Below are 20,063 nucleotides of genomic sequence, written 5' to 3' on the forward strand. Positions count from 1 at the left end.
ATACAAAAATGTACAGAATAAACAAAGTGGAAACTAAATAGCGACAGCATCATTGTTTGTTTTTTTTAACTCAGACAAATCTGTGTCAGCTTCTTGATATGTCATGCAGACTCCTTGCTGTGAGAATAAATGTTTGGTATTGTCTCCAGCGACTCTGAGCCTCATTTTGAGAGAATTTTCTTGACACCAACACAACAAACTAATCATTCATACACACATTCATACCCCCAATGATACACTGGGGTTCAGTGTCTTGCCCAAGGACGCTTCGACATGTAGCCCGGGGAAGCCAGAGTCGAACCACCGACCTTCCGATTGGTGGGTGACTGCTCTTCCTCCTGAGCTACAGCCTTGGCAAAGATTAGCACAAAGATTAGAACCAAACACAATTTTTTTAAAATATCTCTGTAGCAAGAACATGAGAAAACGCATGAGAAATGTTGACATCTAACCTTTAATAAAATGCAGAACAATGAAATACAAACAAGTGTAAAGCTAGACTTTACATCAAACTGAAATGATATATTGCTTCTAAAGATGTATGTTTACAAACATACCCACAGCTGGTGCACAGCTACTTTGTGAATTTTAACTTTAAACAAAACATATATGTTCAGTATAATAGAATAAAATGTGTATCTACTTTTAAAAAGATTGCATTTTCAATTCAATTCAGTTTTATTCATATAGCGCCAAATTAAAACAATGTCATCTCAAGGCACTGATATTGTTCTGTATATCAATTCACAACTGATGCCATATTTATCTTGAACGGTGGGAGATCCGTCCATAGTTCCCAACTATCCCAACAAATTATAAAGCACTTTCAATGATTCTTCAAACATGTGCTACCCACAGAACATTCAGAACAAAAGTCCTGACAAGAGAAGGTGGTAATCCAAAAAGAAGATTTTTAATCTGAACAAGGGAAATTCTTCTGATTGGTAGTTCCTGTTGCTGCTCCCAGGTGAATGTTTTCTTATCTGCCGTAAAATATATTGTTGATTTAAACCAATAATTTATCCGCAGTGTGAATACGTTGGTGAGTCTTAAGATGGGAAGATGTACTGAAGGCTGCCCCACACTGACCACAGCTGTAAGGTTTCTCTCCTGTGTGAATACGTTGGTGTTTCTTAAGATTAGATGATTCAGTGAATGCTGCTCCACACTGACTACAGTTGTAAGGTTTCTCTCCTGTGTGAATACATAGGTGTCTTTTTAGACTGGATAATCGAGCAAAACCTGCTCCACACTGACCACAGCTGTAAGGTTTCTCTCCTGTGTGAATACGTTGGTGTATCTTAAGATAGGAAGATGCAGTGAATGTTGCTCCACACTGACTACAGCTGTAAGGTTTCTGTCCTGTGTGAATACGTTGGTGTATCTTAAGATAGGAAGATGTAGTGAAAGCTGCTCCACACTGACCACAGTTGTATGGTTTCTGTCCTGTGTGAATACGTTGGTGTATCTTAAGATAGGAAGATGCAGTGAATGTTGCTCCACACTGACTACAGCTGTAAGGTTTCTGTCCTGTGTGAATACGTTGGTGTATCTTAAGATAGGAAGATGTTGTGAATGCTGCTCCACACTGACTACAGCTGTATGGTTTCTTTCCCGTGTGAATACGTTGGTGTGTCTTTAGACCAGATAATTTAGTGAAAGCTGCTCCACACTGACCACAGCTGTATGGTTTCTCTCCTGTGTGAATACGTTGGTGTGTCTTAAGATCGGAAGAAGTAGTGAATGCTGCGCCACACTGACCACAGTTGTAAGGTTTCTCTCCTGTGTGAATATGTTGGTGTGTCTTTAGACTGGATAATCGAGCAAAACCTGCCCCACACTGACCACAGCTATATGGTTTCTTTCCAGTGTGAAGCCTCCGATGACACCTCAGATGTGATGAGCTTTTGAAAACTTTCCCACGGTGTTTACAAGAGTGACATCTGTAGCTCTCTTGGGCTATATGTTTCTGCAATGACAGAGAGGAAGAAGGATTAGATCCTTTTGAAGTTCACACAAAAGATTTCTCTAAGCTAACCAACATATTCTAACTGGACGTGTATAGACCGAGCCACAGGTCTCAATATCTCAGATCAAACATGAATGCTGAGAGTGTGTTTATAAGTGCCCTCAGCTGTCAGCACTGTGCTCTGGTGTGTTCTACACACGTTCAGGTTTTTAAGCAGTAAACTCTTGCTTTTTGCTCTTTCACTAATTATTTTTTGTCATGATGAAATTCTGAAAAGGAACTTGTGCTACAATATTTCTAAATGATAGAATGAAGCACAGTCTTGTCCAAGTTGTTCAGTTAAACACCATGTAGAGGTTGGACTGAAAAAGGTTGATGATCACTGGTTTAAACGAATAAAAGTAACAGTGGTGGTAATATATGACATTCATTACACTATCCCTTTGTTCCAGCTTACAGCCCATAGGTCTGCAGCCATTGAGCTCAACAGCTATCAGGGAAACCGTTTTAACTCAACCTTTGTTTCTTTCTAAAACAACTCTTTACCCTGAGGTAGAGAGATCTACAAACCTGTCATCTAACCATTAAAGACCCAGAAGTATTACCACCACCAGGTTTAATTCATGTAATCCAGAGACTTTAAACACAAACAATGAATATAAGATCCTGAACCTCTCAAATCCGAAGACTGAGAGCCAGAAAATGTCCCACCACAACAATCTGGCCACTGATTTTCTTCCAGCAGATCATTCAGCCTGCAGCATATTTTCAGTCTAAGCACATCTGTATCAGAGAGGGTAGATGAAACCAGGAAATACTTTGCTGACACTTTTTCCACATTTGAAGTAAAAGCAGAACAAGCGGACGATACACGGAGCCTCGACACTCGTCCTCGTGTCTTTAATGTCCTCCACACTAACCTGAAGCCCGGTGGAACCAAAGGATGAGCCGGCTCTGTTCTTAGTGGAGGTGTTTGGATCCTGGTTCTGCTGCTCCATTCTGGTCCTGGTCCTCCGACTGATGGACTCTGTCTGAAACTGTCAGTACATACAATAAGATCCAGCTGTGGCATGCAGCATGTTAAAGCACACCCACTTTTCTTCTTCTCTTGAAAACCTTTGTGGACAATTTTTAACCATCTAGTCACATTTAATTAAACTTATTACCGTGGTTTTAATTTAAATTCCTGTGAACTTTAAACTGGTTCTTTAAAGACCCACTGAGGTCACAGTTCAAAATATTTGGAGCTTTTTGATCAAATTCAGAAATTTTTTTATAATAAATGTATAATATACTCTGTAGAATGACACCCATTGTGTGCAATAGCCCATAAATCTCATCTGAGTCAGTGTAACATGATCAACTTAAATCATTTTACTACATTAAGACAATGATACTGTTTGAGGAAAGGGTCCCAATATCATCCCAAAGCCTGAAGTTCAGATTTTCTCCGTTTCTAAATTTGTTCTCATTTCCAGAAGCTGTCATGGATCCAGAAAAGTAACAGAGTAATCTCAGATTTGTCACAGGTTAAACTCTGAAGCCCACGGTTCAGCACTCAGGGAGCTTCAGTCTGGACTGAGGCTTGAAACTGAGAAGATGTGATGGTTCAGTGGGGGAATGATCTAGTTCTGTGTGGCGAACAGCACGTCAGCAGGAGCTGTCTGACTGATCTGAGACACTCTGAAGAACATGAAGTGGACCATTTTGAGGCCATCATTTAAATATAAAGGAGTGTTTTAATAACCTACAATCTCCTTTATTTTGATTCTGAAATTATCTTACCTGGTAAACTTACATGTCCAGTTGAAGAGTAAAAAGTGATCTTGTGTTGTGGTCAGATCAGAGTATCAGCTCCTAAAAGTTGCACAGATCCTCCTAATAAAGATCATTTTAGCTCCATTTTAACTCCAGATGTGGGCAGGTGGACTTTATGAGTAAAGACATGTACAACCTTTTTATCATGCGGTCAGTCCTTTTTGATATGTGGATAAAAGAAAATATTGGATATGTAAAGGATACTGAATAAAGAAGCTTTCATGAGACACTTCTGAAGAGGACAGTCAGACTGTCTTTTAATGGGCTTCTGAGTGTAAATCTGAGAAATCAGACACTGATACTGAACTGTATATTTCTACTGCTCCTGTGATACTTTCCTGGATCACTGACAAATCTATATTATAATGCTATGACTCCTCTTCAAACAACATAAACTCTTAATGTAATTGAAGCATTTATATAGACCATAATTAAATCCCATTTTAAGATTTTAAACACTAAAACACATTAAACACATCATATCACATGTTTTCACTTCACAGTTTTATCAAAAAGCCAAATGATACCCAGATAAGCTCGGAAAGAACAATTCTAAATTTTACATTGATCATCAAATTTTTTAAAATTTTTTAAAACTACAGAAAAAAGTTTAGAAAACTGCAGCTTTAGTGGAAAATGTGTTTAACACACAGCTAAAAGGATAAAGCTCCATTTTATTTGTCCATCTGACCGGCTTATTGAAATCTATAGTTGAGGTTGTGTTTCTGCTTTCTGCTTTGAGTACAACGGTTTGCGGATTAGCATTAGCATTAGCATTAGCAGGACATGCTAAATGTGAATAGCAGCCAGGTCATTTGAACTTTTTTACTCTTTAGTACATGTTCTGACTGCCCGTGTCCAGGTGCAGGAATCAAACCAATGACACAAAGCACTTTGAAGACATTTCTGCAAATGTTTGACCGCTACATGTATTCTTTTCTGGACTCACCTGCATGCAGCTTCCTGTAGTGATGTTCTGAAATGTGCTGAGGCTTCGAAGCGTGTGTGGAGTAATGGAGGAGACGGCTTACTTCATTTAGGGGAGGAGCCGAAAATGATGACGTCCACAACCTCACCACCCGTCCCAACCACGTGACTGCTTCCGTAAATGCTTCAGATTTTGTCAGATTTATATGTCCGAGTATTAAGCATAGAAACCCCTCAGTCTCCATTTAAAATGTGTTTTTTTTTTTATTGAGAGTTGCGGTCAGTTCACTTTTTGAGTTTTGATAGTTTGGATACTCGAGTTTGGATAGCGTTAATGTAATTTGGAGATAGTTTGGGGAGTTAAGTGAGAGAGAGATAGTTTTGAGATTAGGGAGAGTGAGGAGAGAAGGATAGGTAAGAGGATGGAGCCAGATAGGAAGAGGAAGATTTCCCCCGTGTGATAATATTTTGATTTGATATGTCCTATTAAGGTAAATCTTAATCTAACATATTTCAGATGCATTAGGTTTGCTGATCAAGAACTGTATTTTCACTGTTTCTTAATGTATTCATAGGTGAGGTGTTTACTGTGTTCCAAGGAGTTGGGGTACAATAAGAACACCTCATGCATGCTAAGGCATTAACTTTCTTTGAGTAAAGTGACAGAAAAACACACACAACCTGCCATATCATATGATGCTACCTTTCTGGGAGAATTTACACACAGAATACGTTAAAAAGTATTTCATCATACACATATGTGATAAGGGGATGAGAAGTGGGTGGCGGTGAGCTCTCAGTGCCTGTGAGAGAGAGAGAGAGGGGGATTGGAGACAATAAAGCAGCAGGGGGTCTCTCAAACCTGGTGTTGAAGGTATTGAGATCGTCAGCTAGTCCGGGGGAGGGGGCGACCCCAGGACTTCTACCAACCAGGGTCGTTGGTGCCTGAATCACGCTCCAGGCTGGCTCTATAGTCCTCTTTAGCATTTTCGATGGCCTTCTTGAGGCCCTGTCTGGCCAGCCTGAATGTGTCCATGTCACCCTCTCTGTACGCCTGCTCTTTCCGGCGCCTGAGCTCTCTGAGCTGCTTGGAGAACCAGGGCTTTTGGTTATTGTGCCTTGTGATGGTTTTGGTTGGGAGGCAGACCTGCTCACAGAAGCTGATGCAGGAACATACAGTGTCAGAAAAGCTGCCGTTGTCATCCTCAGGGCCCCTCAGTGACTCCCAGTCAGTAGACTCCATGCAGTCCTGAAGCATGTCCCTTGCCTCTGGAGTCCACCTCCTTACTGTAGTCCTGGATGGTTTGGCCCTTCTCAGTTGCTGCCTGTATGTGGGGACCATCTGTATGATGCAGTGGTCGGAGTGTCCAAGGGCAGCGTGGGGGATGGAGCGGTATGAGGGTTTTATGGTGGAGTAGAAGTGGTCCAGTGTGTTGCTGTCCTTCATGGCGCATGTCACCAGCTGTTTGGAGCTCGTCAGTTCCTGGGAGAGGTTACACGAGTTGAAATCTCTCATCACAAGAACTACCGAGTTTGGCTGAGAGGTGGAGAAAGGAGCTGCTGAATCGTTGTTGAACGTGTTCACAGATGTACTTAGTTCACTTTTCTGATCACGTTAAGACCAGATGTGAACAGCTCCAGGGCGCCGTTAGAACCACTGTGTGTCATTCATTACTGTAAAAACTGTGCACCATCCTTTCCTCTTTCTTTATTCCAAGATCTTCTTCTCCACTTCAGCTTTTGGCTAAATCTAAACACAGCTCACATGTGTTTGGACATTAATAACATAGATCACAGTGACATATGCAACACTTCAGATAAGCAGCTGCCCCAGTATAATTACAGATGGTTAAAATCATTGTTATTTTATAATATTCTTTCATGAACTGTGAGAAGCATTACACAGAGGGTTCATCTCCAACGCAGCAGCTTTGGTCTGTCTGCAGCCTTTTTATTTTAATGTCAATGACCAGTTCAGCAGGTGTGTCCCTCAGAGGAGCTGGAGGCAGCTGTTCAGGGCTACTTTTTTAGAGGAAAGTTTACTGATTGGAAAGGGGGCTCCTCACGGTGACACTTTGTGGGTAAGAGCCTGAATAAGGGCAACTTCTTCTTCTTCTTGGTTCTTGAAGACATTTCATCTCTCATCTGAAAGGATTATTCAGTTTTAAACTAGTTGGTGGGAGTATGGACTTCTAAGCATCAGAGTGGTCTTTTACACCAACACGTTGTGCTACATTCAGTTCTTCACTGGCGAGGTTTCAATCTGAAGTTCCCTTCGATCAAATATGTCCACAACCACACAGATGCAAACAAAAACGTATTCAGACAGAAATATTAACCACTGTAATGAGGTGTAGACTTATTTATTGACCTCCTTGCTTTGTTCACAGAAAGTTTCAAGAGTTTTTTTCTCTCTCATGATCTAACTTTTCTCGGTCTGTGATATTGGCTTTTTTAGCGTGAGGTAAAAAGGATCCACAGGAGTCTGGAGGATGGACACAAATACAGGGAAATGAGAGGTATGCCTGACTGCACTGGGATGTTGTTTCCTCACCTGTGAGTCACTTTGGATCAAAGCATCTGCTAAATGACTAAATGGAAATGACATTAATGTCCATGATGACTGTACAGAAACATTCCAGCAGAACTGTGTATATGAGCTATCTTTGTAGAAACTGGATGTTTCAGGCTGTTAGTCTCAGCTGTTTCCAGATATTTGCCACATAGCTCGCTGTGAAAGCTGCCTTATACTTAACATGTAGAGATATAAAACTGTGGAGCTGATGGATCTAAAAGTGACATGAAATCACTTAAAGATGATTGTTATTTCAGTGTCAGGGGAAGGAAATCATATCACTATCAGCACATAATGAATGTCCTTGTGTAAATGCTTTGAGAAATGTGTTGAGCATCATGCCCTCACTGTGCATGTGTTCTGTTTCTGAGCTGTAATGTGGTACAAATACTTCACATGAATTTAGGAAGTTTTCCTGCTCCTGTCTCAGTCTCAGTGCACTCTGGATTCATCTTCTGGGAAGCAGAAACATCCACAGGAAACTGATGAACATCTGTCCAACAAAATCAGCGTCCTGATAAGCTGCTGCTAGAAGGACAAAATCCTGACCTGAGATCAGTCCAAGATCTGTCTTTTAAAATGGAATAAAGTGAAATGATGAGGTGAAATCTGCTGAAAGCTGTGAAACAACAAGTGCTGCTGGAAGTGTTTTCATGAAGAGCTCATTAAACCTTTTAAAGGAGGAATGGACTCTATTCCAGCAGCAGCTCAAAGCAGGAGATTCATATTTATCTGGACATTTGAATGAAAATATTCAGTATTAAATAAATGTCTTTAAAATGTCTTGCTTTTATTTATGGTGAATTGAAGTTTCATTTGGATCATTTTCCAGAACAAATCTTTGAAATGTTCTCAGTTTTTATCTTTGAACCCTCAGAAAACTTCTCTTAATAAGAAGAAAAAGCTGAATAAAAGTTGAAATAAATAAAGACAGCAGAGAGGAAGAAACTCCCTCAGCTCAGTATGTTTGTGACTCTGTCTGAGATGGAGGTGAAATATGTGAACCTGGGCTGTGGTTTACTGCTCTCTCCCAGCCGTTCTGTTTATTCACAGCTGAGAAATCATCTTTCTGAGGATGACCATAACCTTTATGAACATCACCACTATCTTTATTAATATCCAGAATCACTGTGAATGTTTCTGCTTCTTTCTTCTGGTACCAGTATATCCAGTTTTCATCACACTGGTCAGTTCCACAGCTGAAGGAGACACTTTGACCAACTCTCCTGGTCAGTGTTAACTGGTCCTGAATCAGCTGTGCTGCCATGGCAACCAGCGCTGGAGAGACTCAAACAGACAGATGAAGGTCAGTGTGACAGTGTGTGTTCCAGGTGGAGTTTGCTGGCTCCTGATTGGCTGGAAACACTCACCTGAACACAGACAGCACAGAGCAGCAGCTGGGAGGAAAAGCATTTTGTGCAGTGGTGTTTCCTCTGGTGAACCTGGGGAGAAGTGGCGCTCTGATGCAGCTGAGGCCAAACAAGGACGAGCTGTGAGATCAGACCAGGGCCACGTGCTTTCTAACAGCTCCTCAGAGCTCCCATCAGCCCCTGCGGCCCACAGATAAGACCGCTGCTGCTGACTGACAGCTCAGCTGAAGCTGCTGTGTGGTTTCATGGTCTTGATTTGAATCTGACAGCAGATGATTAAAATCGGGGTCACATGATGCAGAAAGACTAAAAAAGATTCATGTTCCCACAAACACATTCAGCTTGGTGGTGAATTTAGTAACACACACTGTTATCTGTTGTTTAACAGCTGGGATGAAAATGCACAACTACAAATCCACACAGCTCCTCAACTCTGATCCAACTCTTCAATGTGTTTCACTTCATTCAATAATGGAGCTGAATTTCTGCTGACTTTCATTCTTTTCCCACTCTGTCTTCTGACATGATGGATTTAGTTTGTCATGTTGTTCTTCATCATGTTTCCATCATGCAAACAAAGTCCTGTCAGTGTTCAGCTCTCAAACAGTTCACCTTCAGTTCAGCTGACACACTGATGCCTGTGAATTCATCTCAAACTGACATTTTTATCAGTGCTGCAGTCTGTCCTTCACTCACATGGGTTGTTCTGGATCACATGGCTGGAACATGAGATTTCCTCTGACCCACAAACACAACTACACTGCTGTCACTGTGCTGCTTATTGGGCTGTGAATGTTGTCAGAACAGCTTTTCAACAACAAGCTGAAGATGTGGCTGTTGTGCTGCTTTTGATTCACAGTCAGTGTAGACAATATGGAAAGTAGAGCTCAGGAGGTGCAGCTGAAGCTTTTGCTTCTTTCATCATTACTTATAGAGATGACACTGAAATGCTTTTGTATTCAGAGCTTTTATTGATTGTTTAAGGGTGACAGCTTCATGACACTTTCTCCAGTCTGACCCTCACTTGGAACACAATCAAACATACTGGGACATGTGGGAAAGGATCACAGTGTTCATACTGTACATATCTGAGAACATCCACAGGAAGACATTTGATCATTTACATGCTGATTCTGTCATTTTAACATCTTTCAAAGTCAGATTTGTACTAGAAATGATGTTATACACTGTATGCCGACACGTAGAAATAATCCCATTCTGCTTGTAAGCAGCTCTGAATAGAAACAACCATAACTACACTGTTATTACTGTATTATGCATGGAAACAGCTGAATGATTGTGCTGGAAACACTGAGAACAGCCTGAAGATGTGGCTGTTGTGTTACTTTTGCTTCACAGTCTGTGTAGACAACATACAAAGCAGCTTCAAAGATACTTCCAGGTGAGGCATGAAGAAAGCAGCTGTGAGCACCGTAACATACAATAAATACATTATTACTGACCTGGACACTGATACATTCAGATTCAGTTATCACATATATATAAAGGATCTGCAGGTCACTGCTTCTGTTTTCATTTACATTTCACTCAGCATTCATACAATCCATGTTTCCCACCATTGCCTGGGCTCTATGAACATGTGCTGCATATTATTTACAGTTAAGATCATAAAGCTGAAAAAGAGAGCAGAACAGCACACGTGATGACTGGTGACTGAGAACAGAGCACCATCGCTGCTGACATCACAAGAAGTGATGTCATCACTGATTATGACCTCACAGTTCTGCATGACATCACAATGGAAACATGTCATCAAAGGACATGACATCACTGTAGTTTATAAAAGCCTGAAAGACAAACCGCCTGAAAAACAACACTTAGTTAAAAAGTCCTTTTTGAGTCAAACCAAAATATCCTCTCCTGTACTTCTGTGGGGTGACAGAGTAGATGAAGAGTAATTAAACCTTTACATAAAAAACCTACTCTTGATTCAGAAGTGTTGGCTAATTATCGACCTATATCCAATCTCCCTTTTTCGTCTAAAGTTCTTGAAAAAATAGTTGCAGTTCAACTTTGTGATCATTTACATAGAAATAATCTGTTTGAAGAGTTTCAGTCAGGATTCAGAGTGCATCATAGCACAGAAACAGCACTGGTGAAAGTTACCAATGATCTCCTCTTAGCCTCTGATAGCGGACTTGTTTCTGTGCTTGTCCTGTTGGATCTCAGTGCTTCATTTGATTCGATCTATCACAGCATTCTGTTACAGAGACTTGAACATGTTATTGGGATTAAAGGAACTGCATTAGGCTGGTTTAAGTCATATTTATCTGATAGATTCCAGTTTGTTCTTGTAAATGAAGAATCTTCCTCACACATTGGAGTAAGTCATGGAGTTCCTCAGAGTAGTGATTTCAGGGGAGTTTGATTGTCCTCCAAAGTTAAGTGGAAACCAGCTCTCCTTTTTCACAACAACTAGTGGAAGAAGCAAAAGCGTTAGTTTCACCCCTTTCTGATTTCATGCAACCTGCTGATTTGCACTGCACATCACACATTTCTTTGGGGCCTGACAATGACTATGAGAAGAAGTGAAAAAATATGTGCGCCTACTTTATTGGCTGTGTCGCTCACTCCAGAGCAATTCGATTTTTTTAATGTTTGTGGTACTCGCCCTCACATTTCCTTGGCCAAACCTACACATTGGCATTGACAAGGTGTGGGAGAGTTTGTTGCTACATGTCAGAAAGAAACGGATTGGACCGTTTCCCCTGCTGATCCAAATTTGATGTTTTCTGAACGATTGTCAGCATACAAAAAAAACTTTTTTGACTACAATGCATTGTCAAAGAACTGTGGAATTAATTCCTACCACAGAATCACATTTTGAAGCATATTTTTTGTCTGAAACAGATTTGTCTTCGATATCCATGTTGGCTGAAGTGCCCAATGATCTTTGGGCTAAGAGCAAATATGATGTGGGGTTGATAAAAGGCTGTGAACCAGTAATTGTCACCCCTAAATCAGACTTTTGTCCATGTAAAAAACAATACCCTTTGAAGCCTGAAGCAATTAAAGGGATTGAACCTGTTTTTCAATCTTTTCAGAAAACAGGCGTTATTGTTCCTTGTGAAAATTCACCTGTGCGCACTCCATTGTTTCCTGTTAAAAAGATTAAAGATGCTGGCCAGCCAGATGAATGGCGTTTTGTACAGGACCTCCAAGCGGTGAATGCTGCAGTTCAGCCACGTGCTCCTACTGTGCCCAATCCACACACTATTTTGTCTCAAATTCCATCAGATGCACAGTTTTTCTCAGTGGTTGACTTGTCTAATGCATTTTTAATGCATTCTAGTGCACCCTGATAGCCAATTTTGGTTTGCTTTTTAGTTTGAAGGGAGATCTTGGACTTTTACCCAGTTATGCCAGGGGTACTGTGAAAGTCCCACTATTTACACATTGGAGTAAGTCATGGAGTTCCTCAGGGTTCTGTGCTTGGACCAATTCTTTTTACTTTATACATGCTTCCATTAGGTAACATTATTAGACAGCATGGCATAAATTTCCATTGTTATGCTGATGATACTCAGCTGTACTTATCTATGAAACCAGATGAAACCAATAGGTTGGTCAGACTACAAGCCTGTCTTAAAGACATAAAGACCTGGATGACTCAGAACTGTCTGCTTTTAAATTCAGACAAAACTGAAGTTGTTCTCTTTGGACCTGAGCGCTTCAGGGAGAACTTGTCTAGTTATATAGTTACTCTAGATGGTATTTCCTTGGCTTCTAGTTCTACAGTGAGGGAACTTGGAGTTATTTTTGACCAGAATTTATCATTTGACACACATACAAAACTGGTTTCTAAGACTGCCTTCTTTCACCTTCGTTATATTGCTAAAATCAGTTTTAAGATTAGGCATAAAACTTTCCTTTTTGATAAAGCTTATAGTTAGGGATGGCTCAGGTAATCCTGAAACATCCCATAGTTAAGCTGCTATGCTTAGACTGCTGGGGGACCTCATCTGTCACATCTTTCCTTACTTTGCTCTCTTTTTCCCCCTGTTTAATTTCTCAAATGATTTTATGTACATGTCACATTATTGTGGTTATTAACTTGTGTTTCCCTGTTCCAACAGATATCCTTTGAATGGTGTTATGGTGTTTTTCCCCCCTCTTTTCTGTCTTCTCAAACCCCAGCTGGTCGAGGCGGATGGCCACCCTTCCTGAGTCTGGTTCTGCCAGAGGTTTCTTCCTGTTAAAAAGGAGTCGTTCCTTTCCACAGTCGCCACAGGCACGCTCAGGACGGGAGATTAGACTGAAGACAAGTTTCAGTGCAATCTGTTGGTTTCCTTAGCTAGGATATTATTTTGAATTGGCTCTATATGAATTAATTGCATTATGATTACAATGAATTGAATTCCAATTGGCTTGAATTGGACTATATTATTTAAGTGCTTTGAGATGACAATTGTTGTAATTTGGCGCTATATAAATAAAATTTAATTGAATTTAATTGAATTGTTCAAATGGTGGTGAGGCCTCTCGTGGTAAAGGACAGATTTTTTAAATCACATATTATCTCAAACCTTTTCATACGTTCATCTGCCCGATCCTAAAGTAATTATACATTTTTGGGGTTTGGTCTTTGGAAATCTGGATCCCCAGAATGGGCTGACCACTAATCTATATGTTCTGTACACCAGTCAGCCACAACATTAAAACTACCTGTCACGTAGGGTGGCATGGAGGTGAGGGGAGAGGACCCAAATGGAGATTATAAATGTAAAACTGAATTTATTCCTAAATATTTTTTTGGGAATCCCAAAAAACCTAAACTGACCAAACAAAACCTTAGGAACAAACAAAAACCCAACTGACATAAATAACTACTTGACTTAAACATGAGAGACGGCGAGGATTTGACAATGAGTGAATGACAACTGGGAGACTAAATACTGTGGAGGGTGATTGGTGAGTGAGTGCAGCTGATGACCAGACCAGAGGGAACTGAGGAAAAAGGTGAGGACATGGCAGACCTAAAGCTAAGACAGAAACACAGAACAGGACAAAGAATGCAAAACGGTCACAGAGACATAACACTACCCTCCTATCATTACGTCAGTGTATGGAAACTGGACCTGATGTGATGTATAAAATTAGCATTGATGTGAAATTCAGGACCAAAGGTTTCTCAGTATGTAACTGGATAGTTAGTTATTCATTTCACCCTTTAGTGAAATTAATTTAGTGGTTTTAATTTTGTGAATGATTGCTTTCTTGGATCATACATAAGGTTATATATGTCCAACATGTGATTTCCTTTGCCCTTGGAGTTATACCGAAGGCTGAATATGTTGTGAAGGATTCAAAGATATTCCAAGTGATTCCTGCGTCCAGTATAGAGCTTCTAGTGTTTTTATAGCTGTGAAGCACACTCACAGACCTGTGCAGTAGCTTTAGGCAGCCAGCCACAGCTATAAATAGTTTCTCCTTCAGGTTAAATCATCCAAAATGAACCAGCAGGAAGGTGACTGATCACCAGACCAACAAAACAGACAAAACAGCTGCAGCTGCATTACAGACAATAAGATATGTGGAAGCAGCATCAAAGCTGAAAAATGGGAACTTTAAACCTCGTTGGATGTGAAATTAAATGTGCTGAAGAGCAGGATTTCTACACACGTCAGTCATCATCATGATGTGAGTGTTCAGCTGCATAGAAACATAAGAAGAAGAAGCTCCAGAGAGTCACACAGAGAGACCGAGGCTGCTTAGTTAGATGAAATCATCACAAATTGCTCATTTTTAAACAGTTACATTATATTCTAGAAGTCAGAACGCAGTAATAGATGTTGGTTCAGCATCTATAAAAAGCTGATTTGTGACTGATTCTCTCGCTTACGGCCATACCACCCTGAACACGCCCGATCTCGTCCGATCTCGGAAGCTAAGCAGGGTCGGGCCTGGTTAGTACTTGGATGGGAGACCGCCTGGGAATACCAGGTGCTGTAAGCTTTTTACACCTGCAGGAGGCGCTGCTGCTCACTCAACACGGACAGCTTCATGACATAATTCACATCAGGAAGGAAATCGGTAAAATAAATTCACTTTTCAATCTTTGTCAAAGACTGGAAATGAGCGCACACATAAACCTCATTTAGGTCACTCTGTCATATCATCTTCCAGCACTGCTCAGCTCACAGTGACTTCATCTGTCTCAATTCTTCTGGATACCAAACACACACAAATATTATCGTCTCACATTAGTCTGCAGACTGTTAACAGATCTTCCTGCAGTCTGCAGATTCATCCCATTTCCTTCCTTCCTAAGAATCCCTGCTGATATCCAAGGTGCTGATCCCAGATCTGCTCAGATGTCCCAGGTTCTCCTCTGCTTTTATCCTCACACACTGAACTGTCTCCTCATCTATGTTTTAACAACCAGAACCCACTGATGTGGGCTCAGAAATAAAGTTTCCAATGTTTTCCAAACACAAATGAATAAATTACAGAGATTTGCTGAGGCCAGATAGAAAAAGTGCACGTGCAGCCACTTCAAACTGTCAAACAGGCAACTTTATATCTAACAGCAAACACTGAGAGCTGCTCTGCAGAATAAATACTTTTACTGGTGGAAGTGTTAGTAAATGTTGCTGATGACACTTTGATTCTTTTACCTGAGTGAGGTTTTAGATGCAGAACTTTTACTGGGAGTTGAATATTTCTCAGTGTGGCATCAGTGCTTGTAAAGGATCTACACCACTGTCACCTTTTATAAGTGAATTATAAGCTAAAGGCTTCCTGTTTGCCCCAGGTTAGGGCTAAGCTGATCCGGGTCAGGGGGTAAGTTGCACCGTCTGGAGGTGAACTGACCATCAAACTGAATCTAAATCAAAGCCATAAGAAATTTCAACCATAACTTAACTCTTTGAAAAACTGATTTAAAAGTCCATTATTGTTTTGTAAGTGGTCATATTAATTTTCTTCAGGATAACTTCACATTAAATCTGATAAAAAAAATGTCATTAAAGTTGGAATCTTCCCTGAAACAGAAATGCTGAAGTGGAATGAATGAATAAATGTCCCCAAAACTTTCCATCCTTCCACTTTCTTTAAATCATGGTTTCAGGGGGACTGGAGCCTATCTGTCACAGAAACTCCTCAACATTCCAGTCTAATAACAAGTCTGAAACTAAAGCAAAAACTGCAGCCCCAAATGAACATTGGCATGATATAGGCTGTGTGAAATGCAAAAGCAGTCCCTGTTTCCCTTTTTGGAACTCATCCTTTCTAAGGACAAAGTTAAATGTATGAGGATCAAACACAACAAGTACCTGGGGCATGTCAACAGATCCAGGAAATCCAGGAACCAGCAAACTGAGAGCCAAAGAGAAACTGAGGCGTCTGCCAACAAATCAGCAGCAGCTGAAGCTGATCAACTTCCTGATGTGTCATGAGGTGATCACATGTTTCAACAAAAGACATCAAATAACAGCTGAAGCTGCATTACAGACAATAAGAGATGTGGAAGCAGCATCAAAGCTGAAAAATGGGAACTTTAAACCTCGTTGGATGAGAAATGAAATGTGCTGAAGAGCAGGATTTCTACACACGTCAGTCATCATCATGATGTGAGTGTTCAGCTGCATAGAAACATAAGAAGAAGAAGCTCCACTTTAAGACTGTGTGATTCCAGTGATGATCCAGCATTGATCACTTCCAGTTTCTAGAGAATTTGTTTAAAAAAAGAAGCTTTCTGGTGAATTGATTTGATTGTGGATGTGAAGTGTGTCAGCGCCCCCTGCAGGTTGTAGAGAGAAGAGAAAAAGCTTACAGCGCCTGGTATTCCCAGGCGGTCTCCCATCCAAATACTAACCAGGCCCCCTGCTTAGCTTTCGAGATCGGGCGTGTTCAGGGTGGTGTGGCCGTAAGCAAAAGTCACCGTAACAAATATCTATTATATAGCTGCTTGAACCATATGTTTCTTTTATTTTTTTCACCTAATTGGCTTGAGGGGCTGATGCTGATCCTGCACATGTTCTTCTCTCTCGTGTTGGTTCTCTGCAGCTGAAAGTGAGACTCTCAGATAACTTAGTGTCTGTCGACCTCTTCTGTTCCCTGTGTGTAGTTTTGTGTTCAGCGTCACACAGAGAGACCGAGGCTGCTTAGTTAGATGAAATCATCACAAATTGCTCATTTTTAAACAGTTACATTATATTCTAGAAGTCAGAACACAGTAATAGATGTTGGTTCAGCATCTATAAAAAGCTGATTTGTCACTGATTCTCTCGCTTACGGCCATACCACCCTGAACACGCCCGATCTCGTCCGATCTCGGAAGCTAAGCAGGGTCGGGCCTGGTTAGTACTTGGATGGGAGACCGCCTGGGAATACCAGGTGCTGTAAGCTTTTTACACCTGCAGGAGGCGCTGCTGCTCACTCAACACGGACAGCTTCATGACATACTTCACATCAGGAAGGAAATCGGTCAAATAAATTCACTTTTCAATCTTTGTCAAAGACTGGAAATGAGCGCACACATAAACCTCATTTAGGTCACTCTGTCATATCATCTTCCAGCACTGCTCAGCTCACAGTGACTTCATCTGTCTGAATTCTTCTGGATACAAACACACACAAATATTATTGTCTCACATTAGTCTGCAGACTGTTAACAGATCTTCCTGCAGTCTGCAGATTCATCCCATTTCCTTCCTTCCTAAGAATCCCTGCTGATATCCAAGGTGCTGATCCCAGATCTGCTCAGATGTCCCAGGTTCTCCTCTGCTTTTATCCTCACACACTGAACTGTCTCCTCATCTACGTGTTAACAACCAGAACCCACTGATGTGGGCTCAGAAATAAAGTTTACAATGTTTTCCAAACACAAATGAATAAATTACAGAGATTTACTGAGGCCAGATAGAAAAAGTGCACGTGCAGCCACTTTAAACTGTCAAACAGGCAACTTTATATCTAACAGCAAACACTGAGAGCTGCTCTGCAGAATAAATACTTTTACTGGTGGAAGTGTTAGTAAATGTTGCTGATGACACTTTGATTCTTTTGCCTGAGTGAGGTTTTAGATGCAGAACTTTTACTGGGAGTTGAATATTTCTCAGTGTGGCATCAGTGCTTGTAAAGGATCTACACCACTGTCACCTGACTCAAAATCAACACTAATCAAATTGAAAGAAGTTCATAATCAGCTTTTATAAGTGAATTATAAGCTAAAGGCTTCCTGTTTGCCCCAGGTTAGGGTTAAGCTGATCCGGGTCAGGGGGTAAGTTGCACCGTCTGGGGGTGAACTGACCATCAAACTGAATCTAAATCAAAGCCATAAGAAATTTCAACCATAACTTACCTCTTTGAAAAACTGATTTAAAAGTCCATTATTGTTTTGTAAGTGGTCATATTCATTTTCTTCAGGATAACTTCACATTAAATCTGATATAAAAAAAAATGTCATTAAAGTTGGAATCTTCCCTGAAACAGAAATGCTGAAGTGGAATGAATGAATAAATGTCCCCAAAACTTTCCATCCTTCCACTTTCTTTAATTCATGGTTTCAGGGGGACTGGAGCCTATCTGTCACAGAAACTCCTCAACATTCCAGTCTAATAACAAGTCTGAAACTAAAGCAAAAACTGCAGCCCCAAATGAACATTGGCATGATATAGGCTGTGTGAAATGCAAAAGCAGTCCCTGTTTCCCTTTTTGGAACTCATCCTTTCTAAGGACAAAGTTAAATGTATGAGGATCAAACACAACAAGTACCTGGGACATGTCAACAGATCCAGGAAATCCAGGAACCAGCAAACTGAGAGCCAAAGAGAAACTGAGGCGTCTGCCAACAAATCAGCAGCAGCTGAAGCTGATCAACTTCCTGATGTGTCATGAGGTGATCACATGTTTCAACAAAAGACATCAAATAACAGCTGAAGCTGCATTACAGACAATAAGAGATGTGGAAGCAGCATCAAAGCTGAAAAATGGGAACTTTAAACCTCGTTGGATGAGAAATGAAATGTGCTGAAGAGCAGGATTTCTACACACGTCAGTCATCATCATGATGTGAGTGTTCAGCTGCATAGAAACAGAAGAAGAAGAAGCTCCACTTTAAGACTGTGTGATTCCAGTGATGATCCAGCATTGATCACTTCCAGTTTCTGGAGAATTTGTTTCAAAAAAGAAGCTTTCTGGTGAATTGATTTGATTGTGGATGTGAAGTGTGTCAGCGCCCCCTGCAGGTTGTAGAGAGAAGAGAAAAAGCTTACAGCACCTGTTATTCCCAGCCGGTCTCCCATCCAAATACTAACCAGGCCCCCTGCTTAGCTTTCGAGATCGGGATGTTCAGGGTGGTGTGGCCGTAAGCAAAAGTCACCGTAACAAATATCTATTATATAGCTGCTTGAACCATATGTTTCTTTTATTTTTTTCACCTAATTGGCTTGAGGGGCTGATGCTGATCCTGCACATGTTCTTCTCTCTCGTGTTGGTTCTCTGCAGCTGAAAGTGAGACTCTCAGATAACTTAGTGTCTGTCGACCTCTTCTGTTCCCTGTGTGTAGTTTTGTGTTCAGCGTCACACAGAGAGAGCGAGGCTGCTTAGTTAGATGAAATCATCACAAATTGCTCATTTTTAAACAGTTACATTATATTCTAGAAGTCAGAACACAGTAATAGATGTTGGTTCAGCATCTATAAAAAGCTGATTTGTGACAGATTCTGTCGCTTACGGCCATACCACCCTGAACACGCCCGATCTCGTCCGATCTCGGAAGCTAAGCAGAACACAGAAATATTATTGTCTCACATTAGTCTGCAGACTGTTAACAGATCTTCCTGCAGTCTGCAGATTCATCCCATTTCCTTCCTTCCTAAGAATCCCTGCTGATATCCAAGGTGCTGATCCCAGATCTGCTCAGATGTCCCAGGTTCTCCTCTGCTTTTATCCTCACACACTGAACTGTCTCCTCATCTATGTGTTAACAACCAGAACCCACTGTGAGCCTTCCCAACATTAGGACTGCTTTCAGCCTACATGGATGGGACAGTAATGGGTGGTGTTTCCATCGGCCGGTGACAGACAGCACAACAAAAATAACTAGACAGAGACTAAGAGATTGAGCGTGGCGTCTGTGACAAGAAGAGTCAGAAACTAATGACATGGATGAAAGTGAACTCTGCTCACAGAGTAGATTCAGAGCAGGAAGTTAGTCCTCATCCATCACTGTGTTTAACTGTTTGAAGCTGTCGGCTGGAAGAAGGATTCTTGGCAAATGTGTTGACAGTGTAGATTATCTTCAGTAATTCCTTCTTCATCCAGTTTAAAATCACAGAGATATAAGATTCCTCAGATCAGATGATGATCTGGACATTCTTGCATTAGCTCTCTGATCTCAGTGAGACTTCCTGGTTGAATAAAGGTGATGATGTGAGGT

General features: G+C 40.9%; 3 protein-coding genes, 2 non-coding genes and 1 pseudogene across 5 annotated transcripts in view; 3 read left to right on the plus strand and 3 right to left on the minus strand.

Moving 5' to 3' along the window:
* Window positions 1–20,063, minus strand: part of LOC140291438 (uncharacterized) — an 873,052-nt gene that overhangs the window by 667,279 nt on the left and 185,710 nt on the right. The window lies entirely within an intron of this gene.
* The window catches only part of LOC140295152 (NLR family CARD domain-containing protein 3-like), a 229,674-nt gene that overhangs the window by 191,420 nt on the left and 18,191 nt on the right, over window positions 1–20,063 (plus strand). The window lies entirely within an intron of this gene.
* The window catches only part of LOC140295136 (uncharacterized), a 180,559-nt gene that overhangs the window by 43,156 nt on the left and 117,340 nt on the right, over window positions 1–20,063 (minus strand). The window contains exon 4 of the mRNA XM_072379637.1: window positions 1,069–1,914. Within this exon, the coding sequence (XP_072235738.1) occupies window positions 1,069–1,914 (846 nt within the window). The remainder of the gene's footprint in view (window positions 1–1,068; window positions 1,915–20,063) is intronic.
* LOC140298435 (5S ribosomal RNA) lies at window positions 14,517–14,635 on the plus strand. Its single transcript, XR_011914082.1, has one exon. It is a non-coding gene; the product is annotated as a 5S ribosomal RNA (ribosomal RNA).
* Window positions 16,448–16,553, minus strand: LOC140296884 (5S ribosomal RNA; annotated as a pseudogene).
* Window positions 16,911–17,029, plus strand: LOC140298558 (5S ribosomal RNA). Its single transcript, XR_011914193.1, has one exon. It is a non-coding gene; the product is annotated as a 5S ribosomal RNA (ribosomal RNA).

This window comes from Leuresthes tenuis, unplaced genomic scaffold (assembly GCF_036924035.1).
Source record: "Leuresthes tenuis unplaced genomic scaffold, fLeuTen1.0.hap1 SCAF_1, whole genome shotgun sequence".
NCBI lineage: Eukaryota > Metazoa > Chordata > Actinopteri > Atheriniformes > Atherinopsidae > Leuresthes > Leuresthes tenuis.